The following is a 19872-nucleotide window of genomic DNA, read 5'->3' as shown; positions in this document are numbered from 1 at the left end:
CCTTCATGAAGGCCCTTGAGGTGGCCACAGCTCTAGTGGAATGGGCCTTGATTTCCCTGGGGGTTCCTTTCCATGGTGGGAGTAGCAGAAGCAAATAGCTTTCCTGATCCAGCATGCGATGGCTTGCTTGGAGACTGCCTTGCCCAGGGCTCTGGGGTGGAAGGAGATACAGAGCTGGTTAGTCTTCCTGATGGTCTTGTCCAGGTAAAACCTAAGTTGATTGTGCATGTCCAGGGAGTGCAGTATCCTCTCCCCTTCATTAGAGCGTGAGGGGAAGAAAGTGGGTAGATGAATGGATTGGCTAAGAGAGAGGTCATTGACCACCTTAGGCATAAAGCAGGGTTGGTTCGTAGAGACACCCTTTCTTTGTGGAAGACGGTGTAGGTGGCAGGCCATTAAGGCCTGCAATTCTGACACTCTTCTGGCTGATGTGATGGCCACCAGCAGGACCATCTTCCATGTGCACATCTGTAAGGAAGAAGGCCCAGCCGGGTTAAAAAGGGGTGCTGGGTTAATTTCTCTAAGATGTAGTTAAAGTCCCAAGGTGGGGGGATATGTTTCCTAGGTGGTCTCATGTGCAAGACCCCTTTAAGGAACAGCTTTATGTTGAGTCTGGCAAGCAAGGGGGGGTTCCAGGGGCAGGCAGGGTGACATGGCAGAGAGGTGTACTTTTAAAGAATAAGAAAGCCCACTCTTTATCAAGTGACACAGGTAGTTTAGAACCAAGGGAACCTCAGCGGAGCTGGGATCCCTTCCCTTGTTCAGACACCATTTTGCAAATCTTTCTCACTTAGCCAGGTAAGACTTTCTGGTGGTAGGTTTCCTTGCTTCCCTTAGGACTGAAAGCACATCCTCTGAGTAGCGGTGTCTGAAAGGGATCAAAAGTTTATCACCCAGAGAGTCAGAGACAACATCTGTAAATGTGGGTGTAGGAGAGTTCCTTTGTCTTGTGTCAGTAGGTCCACCTTGTTGGGTAACTTGAAGTGACTACCCTTGGCTAGTTTGTGAAGCAGGGGTAACCAGTGCTGCCTTAGCCGGTAGGGAGTCACTAACAAGATTTTTGGTTTGTCCTTCTGAATTTTCAGGAGGACTTTCTGAATGAGTGAAAATGGGGAGAAGGCATAAAGGAACTTCCCCTCCCAAGGGGAAGCTGAAAGCGTCCACTCTTCATGCTAGAGGGGAGTGGGTTTTGAGCAGAAGTTCTGCAGTTGCCTGTTCTGGGGGGAGGCAAACAGGTCTACTTGTGGAGCACCCCACCGGTGTACTATGTCTAAGAAGACCTCCCTGCTTAGCCTCCATTTGTGCTGAGGCGAGGAGGTCCTGCTCAAGAGATCTGCTTGGTCTTTGTCCTGTGAGGGGATGCAGGCCGCTTGCAGGACTAAGTTGAGACAAGAGGCTAAGTCCCATATCAGCAGGGATAATCTGCACAGCTGATAGGCCTTTGTTCTCCCTGCTTGTTGAGGTACCACATCACCATAGTGTTATGGGTGATAATCTGAAGCACCCCTGGAACCAGAAGGGGGGGGGGGGTGAAGGTCTTTAGAGCTAAGAAGACTGCTGTCATTTTCCTGACATTGATGTGTTTGGCCTGAAGAGAGGGATGCCACTTTTCCTGAATCCTGTAAGAGGCCAGAGTTGCTCTTCATCCTGAATCTGAGGCATTTGTATGCATTACTTGGGTTGGAGTGAGTGGCTGTAGTGGGTTCAGTTGGACTTGTTGGATCCACCAAACTGATTTCTGTTTTCAGACAGGGAAGGAGGGGGATGCCCTGTTCTAGGGGATGAAGGTGTTGGGACCATGTGTTCTTCATGAACCACTATAACTTGTGCATGTACATTCTTGCCAGTGGTAGCATGGGGATGGTCGCTGCCATTAAACCCAGGAGACAAAGAAATTGCCTTGCCATCACCTTTTTGGGATAGCAGAGTTGGGAAGTCAAAGAAAGAACCTTGTCATGTGGTAGAAATGCCTTCATTGGCTCTGTTCTGATTCTGTAGCCTAAGAAAATTTTGTCCTGGCTTTGGATCAGAGAGGATTTGGGGAGACTGATGGTGAATCCTAGGTTCTGCAGAAGGGACATGGTGAAATGTAGATGCTTCAATAGAGCACCCCTGGAATCTGCCAGTATCAAGATGTCGTCCAGATAAGGGTAAATCTGTATACCCTCAGTTCTGCAGAAGGCAATGGCTGGAGCCAGGCACTTTGTAAAGACTCGGGGGGGTGTGGATAAACCAAAGGGCAAGGCAGTAAATTGGAAATGAGAGGCAGGTCCAGAAAAATGCAGGAATTATCTGTGAGAATTTCTGATGGGTATGTGCAGGTAGGCCTCCTTTAGGTACAGGGCGGCCATGAGGGCCTTGGCTCAAATGAGGGGCAGCAGAGTGGGAAGAGAGAGCATTTTGAAAGCTGGTACCTGAAGATGGAAGTTTAGGAAGGACAGGTCTAAGATGGGTCTTCAGGGGCTGCCTTTTTTTGGGGACCAGGAAGAGGCAGGAGTAAAACCCCTTCCCTTCCTGTCCTGGAGGGACAGGTTCTATGGTGCCTAGTTTTAAAAGGTCTGCCAGAACCTGTGGCATGAGATGGGCCTATTTTTGGGGATGAGAGGAATGCCTCTTCTGGGTGGCTTCTCTTTCCAGGAACAGGAAGTACCCTTTTTGAATAATGTTTAAGACCCATTGGTCTGAAGTGATGGATTGCCAAAGGGGAAGACAGTGGGAAAGGTGGGCTGAGAGAGGAAGGTGGGCAAGGCAGTCATGCATTACTGGGACCTCCTCTGTCCTGAAAGGGCTGTCTGGGTTGATGAGGTGGAGCAGAGGATCTGGAGTTGGTAGGTCTTTTAGCCCCTCTCCTCTCCCTGGAAGAGGAGGAGGAGGGCTGAGGAGTATGTCTCACAAAGGTGGGCTTAGCAGGGTAGTATCTATAATACTTGGAGATGGGTGACACCAGCAGGTGTTTGATGTCCTGGAATTCTTTGCTTTTTTCTTGTAGATTTTTAAAAAGGTCAGCAGATTGTTTGTTGAAAAGCACATTATGGTCCAGAGGGGCGTTCAAGACCTTAGACTTGAAATCCTCAGGGAGGTTCTGGAGTCTTAGCCATGAGTACCTTCTGAGGGCTGAAGCAGATGCTGCAGACCTGGCGGATGCGGCTGCTGCATCTGTTGGAATGCCTGGCTACCTGTAGTGTCAAGGAAAGTTTGGCTGAGATGTCCATCTTGATGGGGCTGTCAGGCAAGGATGCTAGCATGGAGGAGGATTGAGAGACCAAGTCTAATGCATATTTTGTCATGTAGGTCTGATAACTTATGGCTCTGAAAGCCAAAATTGAAGAAGTGTATACCTTCTTCCACATCCTATCCATGTACTTGTTGTCTTTGTCAGTGGCCAGTAGGGAGGCAGAGGGCAGCAGTCTAGATTGCTTATCTGCAGTGGTGGCAGTAACAGGTGGGTCCGCCAAGGGTGGTTTGACCAGGAAATTTTGGTCCTCTGGTACTTTGTAGAAGCGGTCAGGACATTTAGGTGCTGGAAGATGGGAGTCAGCGGCTTTGAAAGCAGCATTGAAGGCATCCAAGTAAGCAGGCAGAACAGAAGGAACTGCTGAAGGGGAGGGGGATTCCACTTGCAGCATCTCAAAGTACCTTTTTTGGGTGTCGACGTATCCCATTTAAAGTAATCCTTCATCTTGGTGATGTTCTCACCAAAAGTAATGTCCTCAGGGGGAGAACACCGTTCTACAGATTCCTTATCAGGAGAGTAATACTCCTGGGGGGAGGCAATCTGGGAAACAAGAAATGGACTCTTCTGATGATGAGAAGGAAGAATCATGTTCTTCTTCCCTGACTTGAGCGGTCGTGGATGGGAGAGAAGAAGCAGAGGAATGCCTAGGGCTCAGAAGAGGCAGGGTGGAGGTGGCTGAGGCTGAAGACCTGAGGGCCATAAAGGCCTGCATGAGAGAAGAGGTGAAGGCCTGCCAATCCGGTGTGACTTCTGAAGAGGTGGAGGCACGTTTATTTTTTTGCTTCATTTTTTTCATTAGTTTTTTTTTGGCCGGGGAGGAAGTAGAGAGAGGCCTGGTGTTGGGTTTGGACAGAAACACATCCGAAGTCTGGATCCCTGCCGGAGGTACCACTAAAACTGGTTCCCCCTCGACACTGACGGTTGTTGATGTCTGGATAAACTCTGTGGACGTGCCGGTCGTCGGCTGCGAAATGGCTTCCACTAGGGACGTTGCTGCAGTCGACGTATCCTCCGAGCACACCTCAACCCCTAGAACGGCAGTTGGTGGTGCGTCTGGAAGCGGAGCGGCAGGCGAAGAAAGCCTAGGAACCTTGGGATTCTTGTGTGAGGGTTCAGGCGCGGCCTTTGATGTAGAATCCATCCTAAGGGCTAACCGCTTAAGGTGCTGATTCTCCAGGTAGAGGTTTAATGAGGCTAGACGGCTGCGCAAGGTCTTTGGCACAAATGATTGACAAATAGCACAGGAGGATTAATCATGTTCCTGGCCTAGGCAAAAAACACACCTGTCATGGGCGTCTTTATGGGGTATCTGGCGCCAGCATTGGCACTTTCCTTTTTTTCCTGACATCAGCTAAAGGCTACAACAACCAAGCGTTAGCAAGAACAATTGTCAAAAGTAAGAAAATTAGAAACTCAACGGGTTACTTATCTTAGGATGCGACGTCTGTGGAGAAGTGATTGTATGATGCGAATGTCGTCTGCGGCCGAAAAGTTCTGAGGACTGTGCAAGCAGACGTCACATTTAAGCCACCTGGTTTATTGCCCTACGTGTGACGTCCCATGCACACTGCAACAGCCAAGCTGAAGCTTTTGTATAGGAGCCGACGTATGAGTCGCCTAAGGGCATGAAATCCCACACCTAGAATACTGCAACATAGAAACAGAAGGACATGAACAGGTTGGAATGCTTAAAATGCTAACAGCACCGCTCTCAGTTCTAGAACGCTGATATGCAGGTTGGCCTCCAACGTGGACCATGCGCCTTGGACTGTCTTTCCCTGGAAACCCCCCCCCATCCTATCAGGGAAGCATCTGTGGTCACAATGTTTTTGGGCTGAGGGGGGATGGAATGGACGGTTACAAAGTTCTGTGTCTGGCCTTATCCACCAATGACGGTCCTGCTTACAAGAAATGATTATCTGTATCTGAAAACATAGAGGGTGGTAATTCGGAAACCACTGAGAGAGAAGAAGCCACTGAAGTATTCACATGTGCAGTTTCACAAGAGGCACTATTTGTATGGAAGGTGCCATGGTTCCTAGAACCTGAAGAACCTCTCTCACTGAGACTTTGTTTTGACAGAGTATCACCTGGAGCTGAAACCTCAATCTCTGAAGTCTGTGAGCTGGGAGCGACACCAGACAAGAGCGGGTATTGAAGACTGCTCTGATAAATTATATCTTCTGGACTAGAGCAAGACTGGATTTCTCCCAGTTTACAGTTATCCCCAAAAGCTTTGACAGTGAAAGGGTGTATTGCAGGACTGTTACCAGACGAAGCTTGGTGGGGGCAGTAAGGAGCCAATCGTCCAAATATGGAAACACCTGGAAACCTTGCAGTCTCAAGTGAACTGTAACCACTGCCATGCACTTTGTGAACACTCTGGGGGTTGTAGAGAGTCCGAATGGCAGGGCACTAAACTGGTAGTGATTGACTCCTAGCCGGATGTGAAGTAGACTCCTGGAATGTTTGTCCATTTTGATATGGTAATACGCGTCCCGGAGATCTATCGAGCACATCCAATTGCCTTCCCTTAGAAAAGGGAGAATGGACTGAAATGTGACCATCTGGAATTTTGTTTGGGCAACAGATTTGTTCAAATTGCTGAGATCCAAAATTGGTCTCCAGTCCCTTGTCTTTTTTGGCACTAAAAAAAATCTTGAGTAGTATCCAGATCCGCATTGGTCTGGTGGGACTAATTGGATGACTCTTTTTTGATACAGCTTGTTTCTGTTTCTTCCCTTTAACTGGGTGGAATGTCGGGAAGGTTTGCTGGGAGCTTTGGGTAAGCGATGAGGGGAATGGTGTAAACTCTGGTTATGATCTTCTGCACCCTACAATTGGTGGTTATTGAATGGCAGGCAGTTTGGTGCATTGAGAAATGACCTCTGACTGCTTTCAGAGGAAACCAATCGAGCTGCTCTTCAGGAGCGCTGACAAGGCTGCCCAGAGAAAGAATCCCTGGGTCCCTGATTATGTGGACCCCCTCTGCCTCGGTAGGGGTGTCTTCCAGAATTGTTACCCTCTCTGTTCCTGGGAGTATTATCACCATGTGTGGCACAGAAAGGACCCTGAGATTTTTTCTGCCACATTTTGCCACTCTTCTGGTTCCTGGAAAAAGAATGTTGAGGGTTGGAAAAACGTAGACCTATGGCAGACAGGGTCTTACCGTCCTGCTCACACCTAGTCAGAGTGTCCTTCACCTTGGGGCCAAAAAGGGATGATGCTTTGATGGGAGCATTCAGGAAGGAAGACTTGAAAGGGTCTGCAAGGTCACAAAGACATATCCAGGCATTGTGTCTCATAACTATGCCTGAACACACAGCTCTAGCCACCCCTTCTGTTGCGTGTGAGAGCAACCTCATGGACGAATTGGAGATCGATTCCAGGGTTGCGAGCTGTGAGGCAACTTTATCCCTTACCTCGTCAGATACCTGCCCTGCGAGTGTTCCAGAGAGTTCAGAGATCAAGTCTCTTTGGAGCCTCGTAAAATGTGCCAAGTAGTTCAGGCAAAGGTCGCTGAAGCAAAGACTCACTTCCCCAATCTCTCCAAGGCTCAGGACTCTCTGTTGGGCGGGTGAACAGTAGGACTCTCTTCAGTGAGATCCTTTTTCTGGCCGCCGCCGCCGCCACCACCATAGCATCGACTGGTAAACCTCTGGATCAATGTGGGTTATCCTCTGGTGGAGAACGTATCTTGTCAGGTCTCCGAAGGGTCGCCTCAACAGAGTCAGGGTTCTTCCATGTGTGCTGCAGCACGAGTTGAACTACCTCGTCTGCAGGTGGGGTCACCCAAGAGGTAGACGGCCAGGCACGGAAAGCCTGCAGAAACATGGAAGTAAGATTAGTGGGCTTCCAGTCACCCCTCTGTTTCAACATTTCAAGGATGTCTCTGAAGGAGACATCCTCAGGAGGTGACCGTGGGGACACTTCACCGTCATCGAAATCTGTGTCCTTTGTTACAGACTCCACAGACGAGTCTATGTGCTTCCTCTTGCATGATCTCTTCCATGGGGGCTCCTCAGTGGGGACTTCTGAGGAGGACTTGGAAGAGAGGGGACCCTACAATGGTGGGGGGGGGGGGGTCCTGCGGCTTTCCTGCCTGGTGTCCCGGGGAGGTGGTCTGTGACAGCTGTAGCTCAGGGGGAGAAATCTGGGGTTCCGACATAGGTGGCATGCTTCCAGAGGCAAGTGCCCTCTCCATAGCACGGAAAGCAGGTCCGCCCGAAGAGGGATGGAAGCCCGGAACCGAGAAGGACAACGTCTGAACCGGGGTCACACTCTGCTCCATCTAATCCACTCCCAAGGATGGAGCCTCAAGCAGGATCAGTGCAGACACGACTCCAGGCACCAAGGATGGAGCAGAAGAAATACTCTCAACCATGCCAGGAACCGAGGAGCCTGCAGCCCAATCATTGGGTTCAGGAAGGACCAGTTCTGCGGGAACCGAGGACCAAAGGGACAGTCCCAGAGTCCCAATGAGGTCCACTGCATGTGCCGAGATGGGGGGGGGAGGGTTCCGAAAAAGATGTCACAGCAGATGGCTTTGGAACTGGTACGGTCAAGGGAGGAGAACAGGGTGGAGTCCGTGGAGAAATCAACCCACCTCCTGCAGGAGTGGGTATCCCCCTGGCTGTCAACAGCTGGTCCACAAGATGCACCACATCAAGGTCTGAAAGGCTCCTGGTGGATCTAGTGGATTCTCCAGATGAGGAGTCAGGTTGTTCTAGGAACGGACTGTACACCTGCCCTAAGAAATGGCTCAATGGATGGAGAGTATCTGGTCCATGGTGTGGAATCTACCGGCACCGATGTCTCACGTTTGGAGACCAGAAGCAGTGGGGTCAAATTCGTACTTATCGGGGCCATAATAAAACTCGGCGTTGAAGGGGCACACGGAGCTGACGCGGAAGGTTCAATCGAAACTGCAGAGATAGGCATCAAAGCCTTGTACTGTGCCAAAGTGGCACCCAGTGCCGAAGTCGTAGTAATCGTAGTGATGTCGATAGTCTGTGCCAGAGACAGTATCGGACATAGGTCGTAGCTGGGAAAGACGAGGTTGGTGCTGACGAGACATGCTTATGCTCCGAAGATAATTTTGGCACTTTAGATTTCACAGATTTACCCTGGTCACCAGATGGTGAAGAGGGAACCGAATGGGACCTTTTCTTATCCTTAACTGGAGGGGGTGAGACCTCCATCGCAGAAATGGCCTCTGAAAAGGGCGAGAAGTAGGCCCTTCAGGTTCAACTTATTCTTGCATTCATTTAAAGCGAGCTGACTAAAACTTTGACAAATCACACAGGGAGGCTGTACCGAAAGATGGGGCACCCCCAAACATTAAACACAATCATCATGAAAGTCACTATTCGGAAACTTACCCTTACAAGAAGCACAATGTTTGAAACCCAATGTGCCCTTTTTATCAGAAATCATGAAAATTACACACAACAATCAAAGGTAGGATACTATAGGATTTTTTTTTTTAATTCTCCTATATCTATACCTAAACTTACCTAAATACACACAATACCTAAGAAATACGTCAAAAGCACACAAGTATCCAGAAAAAAGAGAAAGAGATACCAACAATGGTATCCAAGGAATACCGCAAGGGTAGAGAGAGAAGGCCATACCACCAATGGTACTTAAAAGTTTACCAAACAGGTAGAAGCAGGAGTGAAAGGTTCTAAATATAACTATAAAACATAGAATTATCCATATAAACCACAATCGTGACAAAAAATCCTAAGAGATATAAAAAAGTTTTAACTTAGCTGAGAGCTTGGCTGAAATGCGGCTTTACGGCTATGGCAAACAAGATTTGAGATAATAGGGAGAAGGGCATTGTGGGTAGAAGCTTAGCTCGAGAGTTTTTGGCTGGCGCGAGCTTGGTATTAGGCCGACTCGGTTCCAGGGGCTCGGAACCGAACCCATCAGTGATGAATGGAAAGAAGATTAACAACATCAGATCAACTTGTATCCAACCAAAAAAACATCTGCCAGCTGTGTTTATTACCAACCAACTACGCAAATACTGCAACATCCCTGTCAAGCAGAGACCCTGCAAATGCCAAAATGAGAGTCACCACAATTAAAAGCAGACCATTACATTAATGTTTCCATCAGCTCAAGTGTATAAACCTGCAACCTTACACAAACAATGGCTTTCCAAATGGCAGAAGAACCTGTTTCTTAAAATATTCTTTTCAATTTTAACTAGTGTCTACGTCTTAACCCTTTACCTTCTGTAGTGCATCCAAATTCCAAGTAATATATCTAAACCTCATCAGCAACTTTCTTGTGGACTTTGCACTTTCCAAGGGCAACAGACAACTATGAATATTCTGCAGGTGCCTGGTGATAGGAATGTCCTTCGATGGTCTTCCCCTCAGTATGTCAACATATAACGAACAACAGAATTATTCAGAAATACCTGCCTGCTGAAAGCCTTGTGTGATGACAAACCAGGAAGTGAGCGCTCCCTCTCAGTCGGATACCTTCTGTTAGTTCTCAAACCCTGGCAGTCAACTTCACAAACCACTGTCCAAAGCAGCAGAATGCAGTGAGCAAATCACTTTCACTCAAGAGTGAGACACAATTGTATTATTCACTGGTAACATTCTTTCAATTCTTTAGCTATATCTTCTCCTGCTGATAGTTTCACAAGCACTGTGTTTTAGCTGGAAACACCATACTAATGGCTATACATCTTTGAAATACTATGTGCTCCATTCAGCTACAATTCCTGCAAAATACCTGAGCAATACATTGCATAACACTAAGTATGTATACAGCAAACAGAGCTTCAGCATATTCCAAAACTGCCAATTATTTTTGCCTTCAGAACAATGGTTTGTTGTAAACAGTACCAGGATACATAAAATGGTATTTGGGCTTTTTAAAGATTTTAACACACTGCTACAGTAAAGGTGCATAGAGTCTGCAAAAAAAGCTATACAAGGGGAAAGATACAGACTCATATATCGAAAGAATGTGCTCCTTCCAGGAAACAACTCCACAATGATGTCATCAAAGTCATTTTTATATGCATTAATAGGATTTAAAGAAACTCAAACATCAGCAAAAAAAGTTGACATTTTCTGGGGCTTTTTCTTTGTGACCTTATTTTGTTTTTAATAAACTGCCACGTAGTTTAAGATATGTAGCTTTAATTATTATTATTAATTATATATAGTTTGGATCTACAAACATTCAAGGTCAAGACATCTGAGATATGTTTGTCCTGCTTTGTTTACTGACCTCAGAAGGGCAGCAGTCTTGTCACAACAGATTTTGATCACATATATGGGCAGTCACGTTTTGAAAGACTTGTTGATGACATCATTCTCATTCTACAGGCTCACAGTGTACATGGGTGTGAAAACTGGGAGATCACAACTAGGAATGCACAGAAGTCACCAAATGAATTCAAACACAGATTTCAGTGCTGCAAGAAATAAAAACTTTACATTTTAAAATTAATTTCAAAGTTGGATTTAAAATATTAACTGAATTCCAATTGTCAAACACTGGTAATAGAATACAAGACTTCTAAACTCCTGTACTGGTATTAAAATCAGTTGATCTGTGCATTCCTGAGTCACAAAGGCATTGCTATGAACTGCAATATCTCAGATCTTTGTTAGGATCAGACCTGGTCTCCCTCCTTGAACACCCTGGTTGCTGTTCTCCATGTGATACTTGGTGTTGGATCTCCTGAAGCCTCACACGTCAAGGTGATCTGATCATCAAGCTCCATAGCCGTCTTGTTCTCTACATATGTAATGGAAGGCTTTACTGTGGACAAAAAAGGGTTTTGTTAATCATTTTTCTAAAACATTATTCCTATGCATTTTTTTTAAATGTATTTATTTCGTTATTCAGGAAATTATAATAGTGCATGACACATTTTTGGTGAAGTCCCTAGGAAAAGAGCTTCAGCATACAACAAACACATACAGAGATGCACTTCAAGGAATTAAGAAAAACTCCCCATTATGCAACAAACACAGGGAAATACATTTCAAACAGACATACACTCCAAACAATCTGAAATTAAACCAATAACACAACGTAGTCTATAATTACGTTAAAAGGAAATAAGCATACTGACTTACAAACAAAAAAAATTCTGTCATGAGTACTACAAATGCTACAGTTTCAACAAACTGCAGTAGAAGAGAAAACTCCCAGAAGTAAAGAAATAACTGCAAAATATAGAGGGTAAATGTGAGGAGGGGAACAACAAGAAAATTCAGAGGGGATGGGAGGAAAAGAACATAGGAAAGTGAGAAACATGGAAAAAACAAGCAGTAGAGTATGAAGTGCTGTGCTGGGTAATGCCAGGCACATAACCATATCAAAGCAAACTAAGTTTTGAAAACTCTTCTTGGATTACAGTCATTGACTTTGATCAACTGAACTTGAGTCACAGTTGTTTAAGCATTTGCTTACACATCGTTTCCTCAGACCAGTGTGATGTAAAAGTGACCTGTTCATGGTCTGAGGTCAATGCACACTGAGAAATATCACAATAGGAGTTAAACTGCTAGTCACAGTGTCTCTAGAAGGAGACTGATAAAATAAATAGGTGTGACAGATGCAACAGGTCAAAATGCTTGTTATTAGTGTCACACTATATCGTAAAATGAAAAGTTGATTTGACTACATGCGTTGTAAAAATCTGTGAGCTCACGCTGACATTTATGAGTGTTGCCACTAAGCTACTGTGATGCAAGCTCCACCTAGTCAAAGTCGGTCTTAAATTCTGTGGGAGCTTGTTCTGCAGATTTTCTATTACTACTACTACAGAAAATGCACATTAATCATTTCTCTTTCTGACAAATGATGCTTAATCAAGATTAGACTACAGTGACAAGATGAATATACCTGTTTAAGATTCTGCTTGCAGACAAAAGGCAGTAATGTAGCTAAGGCTGGGTGAGAGGGGCAACTGCCCCTGGCACAAAGTGTTGGGGGGGCACAATCAGCTGATCCCAATCTCCCAATCTCTCTTTAATGGAATACTGACTTAAGCCGGTTTTGCATTTGCAGTCCAATACAAGCAATGTAGCACTCTGTGTGTGGTCTAAACTGTAGCAACTGCTTGCTACAGTTTAAAAGTTAAAATAACCTCAGTTTAACTAAAACCTGAGTTTATATAGCAATATATGTGAAGTATAATGTTTGTTATGTTAACATAGTTTGACTACTTTTATATGAATATAAATTTGCATATGTCACAAGTGATAATTCAATAAAAGTGTTTGGAAAAAAAAATTCAGTGCTGTAGTGCTCCATGTAGGCAGGGTATAAACTGCACCAACTGCTTGCTACGTTTGTAGCAAGCAGTTTGCTACAGTTTAAAAAGAAGAATTTTTTTTAACTAAAACAGGAGTGCCGTAACGCTTCATGTAAGCAGGGTATAAACTGTAGCAACAGTTTAATACATTTGCAGCAAACAGTTTAGTGCTGCAGAGCTCTGTGTAGGCAGGGTGTAAACTGTAGCAACTGTCTTCCACATGTGATCTTTAAAAAAAGTACAGTTGTGTACACTTACCATAAATGTATATGTTCGAGTATCCTCGCTGCTGTAGTTCTAACCATTGGGCTATCCATGCTGTGGTAGCCCTCAGTCGGTCCGAATACCAGAGTCAAAGTTTTGTGCGTCGGCTGCTGTTGCTTGCTGGGTGACGTCAGGACATCCGAGCTATAAAGGAGAGCAGGCGGTGCCATCATCTCAGTTTTTCTTGCCTTAACCAACCAAAGAAGTCCAATTTTAATAATTATTAGTAGTCCTGGGGTCAGAGTGTGTCTCTCTAAGGACAGCAGATATCAGGGGGAAGGAGGGAGGGAAAGCATGACTGTAGCAGTGAGAACACTTGAACAACTGCATTTATGGTAAGTGTACACAACTGTACTATTTTCTTTGTGTCTCTCTGCTGCAGTCCTAACCATTGGGAAGATTCCCAAAGCTGAGGAGAAGGGTGGAAGGTTGACAGAAACTTAAGATTGGTTGAGCATGCCCTGCAGAACTGCAGAGGCAAACCCAGCCCTAGCTTTTGAGAATAGATTCAGATGGTAATGTTTGGTGAAGGTGTAGACTTATGCAAGGGATCACAGGCAGGGAGGTGTCCAGAGGTTGTGAGTGCTGACACCACAGGTTCTTTAGGTACCACTGAATTTTCCTCATGTGCAGTCTGGCCAGAGGTACCAGGAGGATGCATGAGGCCATGTACCCAGAAAGCTGGGTTTGGGAGGCCAGAGTAGTGAAGTATTTTTGTAGGGAACTTTGTTTTTCTGGGAACAGAAAACCCATTTGCTGTTCTGTGCCCAGTAAGGCTCCCAGAAATATGATTTTCCTGGTAGGTGTTTGTTTTGATTTCCTTTCGTAGACAGTGAACCCCAGAGAGGTAAGTAGGGTTTTTACAAATGAGAGGTGCTGCAAGAGCAGCTCCTTGCAGTCTGCCAGTATGAGACAGTCGTCAAGGTAAGGGTAAAGCCGTACATTGTTTTGCCTGCAAAAGGCAATGGCAGGAGCTAGACATTTGGTGAATACCCTGGGAGCAGCAGATAAGCCAAATGGCAAAGCAGAGAATTGAAAGTGTAATGATCCTGCTCTGAAGCACTGGAATTTTCTGCATGATTCCCTTATTGGGATGTGCAGGTAAGCATCCTTTAGGTCTAAGGTGACTATCCAAGCTTTGTTTGGCAACATTAGTAGAAGCTGTTGTAAGGTAAGCATTTTGAATTTTGGGATTGCTAGAAAGGTATTTGGAAAGGATAGGTCCAGGATGGGACGCCAACACCCCTCTTACCTGGGAACAACGAAGAGTCTGGAATAGAATCCTTTTGCAACTTGTTGTGGAGGCACAGGTTCTACTGCCCCTAGGAATATTAGGTTTTGCACTTGTTTTACTGCTTCAGCCCACTGGTTTGGAGGTAGGTCTGGGTACCCTATTGGAGGTGGTAGTTCTTGGAAATTTAATTTGTAGCCCTGAGCAATGATTTTAAGACCCACTGATCTTTTGTTAAACAGTTCCAATTTTCTCTGCATAGAGATAGCATTCATTCTAGCTTTTGGTGTGGTGGAGGCAGGCAGAGATGGGAAAGGTAGTCACTGAGAGTTTTTTTTCATACAGGGCTGTTTTTGAACTCCCTGCTCTACTGTTTAAGGGGGGGCACTGTTTAGTTCTTTGCTGGCCCTGAGGTTAAGTCCTGGTGGGTCTGTCCCTATGGGTTTTGCCTTGTGCCTGCCTGTTTGGTGCAGGAAAGGACCAGTGTTTAGAGGGAAAATTTCTGCTGAACCTAGGAGGTAGTACTTGGAAGAAAATCTTTAACAGTTTGCATCGATTTTGCTTTGTCTTCCATTTTTTTAAGTACCTCTTCAGTTTTCTGTCTGAACAAGCGGTCTTTGTTAAGAGGTGAATCCATGATTTTAGCTTTGACATGATCTGGGAGATTTATTTATTTATTTCCAGTTTGATTACCGGGGATGTCCACTGGGCTCAGAGCTCGTTTTCAGTGGAGGCCCGGGGAGAAAGGCTCCATATTACAAGCAATTAAACAAAAATGAAATAATACAATGTAATGAGAAAAAGTACAAATGCATAATGGCAAGGCAGTTCATAAACATATTTACAAAGTTGTATAGATAACTATTTGTACAATAATTAAGTGAGAGTGGCAAGAGAAGAGTTCACAATTAAAGGTAAAGCAATTAGCTGAGGGTTAAAAAATTGAATGTTGTATATTGAGGTTTAGCAGAAATGGAGGAGAAATAGGTGGGAAGTACACTGTTAGTAGAGCATAGATTATAGTGTCTGGAGTATTCTTAGAGAGGTGGTTGAACATTAATAAAAGTGGAGTTCACACATGAAAGGTATGACTGCCATAGTTACACTGCATCAGCTAAATATAGGTAGTTATTAAAGATTAATTGTTTTCAGTAAGGGGATGAGATCAGGGACTATATACAGTATTTACATTGTGTACATTTAAGGTAGAAAAACATTACTAATAATTTGGTGTTGAATTTGACTTAAAGGGAGGCAGATGTTTAAGGGGTCTTTAGATTTAGAGTGAGGTAGGTGTTTAGGAGAACAGCCTGGGGTGGATGAATAAGTAGAGAAGCTGTATGGGGAAGCATACATAGAAGATAGTAAGTAGGTTAAGTAGGGAGAATACAGTTACATTTCCAGTGCTGTGTAAGGTAGGAATGAAGCTAAGTTTTAAAGTATTCATAGTTTTCAGAGATTCTAAGAGAAGAAGGGAGGGAATTCCATCTTTTGGCTAAGGAAGGAGAGAGTAGAAGGTGACCAGAAGGACATTTACGATTGTATACAGAGAGGAGATTCTGGTGTGCAGATCTCAGGGCTCTGGGGGGGGGGGTGTAAAAGGGTAAGATATTTGCTAAAGCAGGGCATAGAGTTGGTTTGAAGATTAGTCTGTGGGTAGTAGAGAGTTGAAGGAAGTTGAGTTGATTGGGAAGTTCTAGCCAGTTTAGCAGGTGGGGAGATGTGCAGTGGTGGGAGGAGTAATTAGCTTTAGTTGTGAATTTAGCAATGTTGTTGTAACATGTTTCTAGTTTTGAGGAGATGGAAGAGGATAAGTTGGTAAGTAGGGGAGCACCATACAGAAGAGAAGGTAGTAAGTAGGTGGTGGCAAGAGCTTGTCTGGTAGATGAAGAGAGGAATTGGGAATGTCTATATAGCATGCCAAGTTTCTGGTGAGTTTTTTTAATGTTTAGCTGAACATGTGTGTCAAATTTTAGGTGTTCATCTATGGTAACTCCAAGTAGTTTAGCAGAAGGGACAATTTCTATAGTGGAGTTAGTATTGCTAAAGATACTGAAAGATTGTTTGTCAAGCAGGAGGGTTTTTGAGGGTGAGAAAAGACGAATTTTGGATTTATTAGCATTTAGGGAGAGATGATTTTGAAGCATCCAGTTTTCACTTGTAGAAAAGACCAACTGAGTTTTTGCTAGGAGGTCAGGGAGACTAGGAGCAGAGCAGACTAATGTTGATTCGTCTGCGTATCGCACTATTTTAGTATTAGGAATGGCAGCATGAAAATCATTAATAAATACATTGAAGAGCATTGGGCCGAGTATGGATCCCTGGGGAACTCCAGTAGGGGTGGGCAGGAAGGTTGAGGTACCAGTTTGCCATTTCACAGCTTGGGATCTATTAGAAAGGTAGCTGTTAAACCATAATAGGGTGTTCTGTAAGAGATTAAGATTACAAAGATGATTTAGAAGGTGAGTATGAGAAACAGTGTCGAAAGGTTTGGAAAGATCTAGAAAGATAGCAGATACAATTTCTCCAGAATCACGGGCATGATTTACTAAGTCTAAGAAAGAGAGAAGAGCAGTTGTTGTACTATGTCCAGGACGAAAACCATGTTGTATAGGGGTGAGGAGGTGATTATCAGTAAGGTAAGGCATGAGCTGGAGGTGGATGCATTTTTCAAGTATTTTTGAGATTGGGGAGAGAATGGCTATTGGACGGAAGTTAGAGATAGTATTATTTTTACCTCCTTTATGGAGGAGAAGGATAAAGGCAGCACGCCACAGTTTGGGAACATAAGACTCCTGTATGGATCTACTGATGAGAATGCTGATGGGGATGGCAATGTCATCAGCACCAAGCTTTAGATAGAGAGATGGGATATTGTCTAGGCTGGGGAGCATGGCTTAAGTCTAGTGAGACTTTTTTTATGTAGGATGTGGAGATGGGCTTTAGGTGAAATGTGGGGGGGGCAGTTAGGACTGGGAGGTTGGGAGGATGTGGGGGATGTGGGTTTGAGGAGAGAGGAAGAGTTGTGATTGGGGAAGGTCTTGGTGAGTTCAGCTATGGAGTTGGTAAAGAAGGAGTTGAATAGGGTGGCTAATTCTGTGTCAGTTTTACTGGTATCAGGACAAGGGTTTCTTTTTGTACCGGGAACTGCTTAGGGTTTTTGGAGTGATTGGTCTGAAGTTTAGTGTAGTAACACTTTTTATCTCTTATGATATGTTTTTTGGTTAGGTTACAGAGTTGCTTATATTTAAGAAGCATTTCAGGGAGTTGGTGTTGGTGATACAGTTTCCAGGTCTTGTCTCTTTGTAGCATAAGATTTTTAGTATCCTTATATAGCCAGGGGCAGGGTTGGATTTTATTCGTTTAGTTCTAGGTGGGCATGGGAATTTAAGATATCTAAGAAGGTAGTATTGAAAAAATCTACAGCGTTATCTAGGGAAAGTGTTTTTAGATTATCCCAGTTTATTAATTTGAGGGTGTTAGAGAAACTTGAAGGATTAAAATTAGTGAGGTTGCGAGTATGGATATATTGGTGAGGCTGTGGCTTCGAGTGTGTTGCTCGATGGATAAAGGCAGGGTAGTGGTCACTTATGGTGTCTGGTAAGGTACCTGAGTATAAGATCTTATTTGGGTGGGAGGCTAGAATCTAGTCCAGAGTGGAATCTGTGGGGGTTCTTTTTATTGGGTCTTGTGATGCTATTAGTTAGTTGAGTGAAATTTAAAAGATTAATAGATATAGATGAATTGGTGACACTGATTTTGTTCAAGTCGATGTTCACATCGCCTAATATGTACGTCTCGAGCTTAATATTAGTTGAAGCCCATAGAAGAATGTCTTCTAGGGTGGTAGTGTTGTTACCGGGGGGGATATAAAAGGCTATAAGACATATGCTTTTGAAGTTATTCAGTTTGAGTATCCCCACGACTAATTCTGCATTACTGAATTGAGGAATGGGGTTTTGGTAAGGAGAAATGGAGTGTAGATTTGAGTAAATGAAGGCTACTCCTCCACCTTTTTTGTTTGGGCGGTCACATCTAAGAGCCTGAAAACCTGGTGGTAGGATTTCAGAGTTGGAAATCTGGGGTTTTAGCCAAGTCTCGGAGACTGCTACTATGTCTGGCAGGGTATGGTAAAGCCAAGCATAGAAGAGAGCAGTTTTGTTTTTTTAGACTCTGGGCATTTAGATAAAGAATTTTTAGGAATTTTTGGTTAGTAATGTTGGATGAGGTAGGAGGAGTGGTATTGATGCTACTGGTTGTGACAGGGGAAGTGGAGTTGGTAATAGTTTTAGTACCAGGGTTGGGGCGAATATCTTCTCCTAGGGAAAGGCAGTAAGAGGAGGTGAACAGTAGTTGTAGTTCGGGCTTAGTTGACTGTGGGAGGTTAGTGAGTGATTTGGATGAGTGCCACTTGAAAGAGCAGAATGTAAGTTTTAGTTTAAAGTAGTGGAGTGTATTAGGTTGAAATATTGAGGGGGATATATAATGAAAGTGAGATTTGGATGGGTGGAGAAGAGATGAGTGGTGGAGTGGGGGGTAGGAAGGGAGTTTGTAGGATGTATATGAGGTGGCATGGAAAAGAGGAATTAGGAACAATATGGTTAAACAGGAGGTGAGAAGGATTCGTGTAAGATGTGGGGACACTGTTGATTGGTGTAAGGTAAGAGAGTGGGACTAAACAAAGAGATGAGAGTATGTTAGAGAGGGAGAAACTGAAGGGTATGGGGTTAAGAAGAGAAGGCTTTAAGCTCTTCCCCGGTTCAAGTTTGAAAAGAGAGGCTGCGTGCAGATTCTGCTGCATACAGGGTATATATAAACACAAACAAACATGGCTATCCTTATGTGCCAAGAGCGCTGTTTATGACAAGCGCATTAAGTCCAAGAAGTGACAAAAAATGTTGTTCCTTCAACCATGCATGCCTTCTGATAACAGATCTTGTCACTACTGCCCTGCTAGAAGCTTCTAGGGTGTCGAATCCACAGTGCAAGGAGCGCTTTGCCACCTAAGATGAAGAGTGCAGTAATTCTGCTATATTTTTGTTGTTGGCAAAATCTGGTAAAGCAGAAATTTTCTGTTTCAAAAGTTCCAAAGTGTGCTGTTGATATTTTAACATATGGAACTGACAGTTGAGAGGCCTTATAGTTAAAGTTGCAGAGGTATATACTTTTTACCCCATCTGTCCAGGGCCCTGGATTCTTTGTTTGAGGGAGTAGGATTCTTTGCAGAGGTAGCCTTAACTCTCTTAGGACCCTGAGTAATCACCTCTGGATCTGCTATAGGATTTCTGTAGAGGAATTTATGTGAGTCAGGTACCCTGTAGTACCTGTCAGGTTTTCTGGGGGTAGGAACAAGGGTGTCAGGGGTAAGGCTGGATTCTTGGTAAACATCATCTACCACCTCCAAGATGGGTGTGATGGCCAGAGGCCTATGCTGGGGTAGGTCCAGAAACTCTCTTAGTCTTTTCTTGGATTGAGGGAAATCCATTGATTCCCATTGGAAGTGTCCCCTGAGGGTGTGGTCGGTTTCCCCAAAGGAAAAGTCCTCCTGAAGTGATGCAGAAGGAACAGATTCTTCTGCATCTGAATCTTCATAGGCAGTAAGAGGATTTTTCCCTCTTCAAATATAAAGGAGTCAGATCCCTCTGAGCCTAAATCCGATTGGATGTCTGGAGAAGGAATGGCTGGAATGGGCTGATTACCCCGGATGAAAGTGATGAGATCCTTTGACATTTTAAGCATTCTAGTTTGAGGAGGGGAAGGAGTAGTGGAATGGAGACTTTTAGCTGTTTTTTAGGAGTAGCTCTAAGTCTGGCTTGAAGAGTATCCCTCAGTGCTATC

General features: G+C 44.4%; 1 protein-coding gene across 1 annotated transcript in view; it reads right to left on the bottom strand.

Annotated features, from left to right (window-relative positions):
• Positions 1–19872, bottom strand: part of NCAM1 (neural cell adhesion molecule 1) — a 1088618-nt gene that overhangs the window by 817413 nt on the left and 251333 nt on the right. The window contains exon 9 of the mRNA XM_044079459.1: positions 10893–11035. Coding sequence (XP_043935394.1) covers positions 10893–11035 — 143 coding nt within the window. The remainder of the gene's footprint in view (positions 1–10892; positions 11036–19872) is intronic.

This window comes from Protopterus annectens, chromosome 8.part0 (assembly GCF_019279795.1).
Source record: "Protopterus annectens isolate FY-2018-M chromosome 8.part0, PAN1.0, whole genome shotgun sequence".
NCBI lineage: Eukaryota > Metazoa > Chordata > Ceratodontiformes > Protopteridae > Protopterus > Protopterus annectens.
This window is presented reverse-complemented; position numbering and strand designations above follow the sequence as displayed.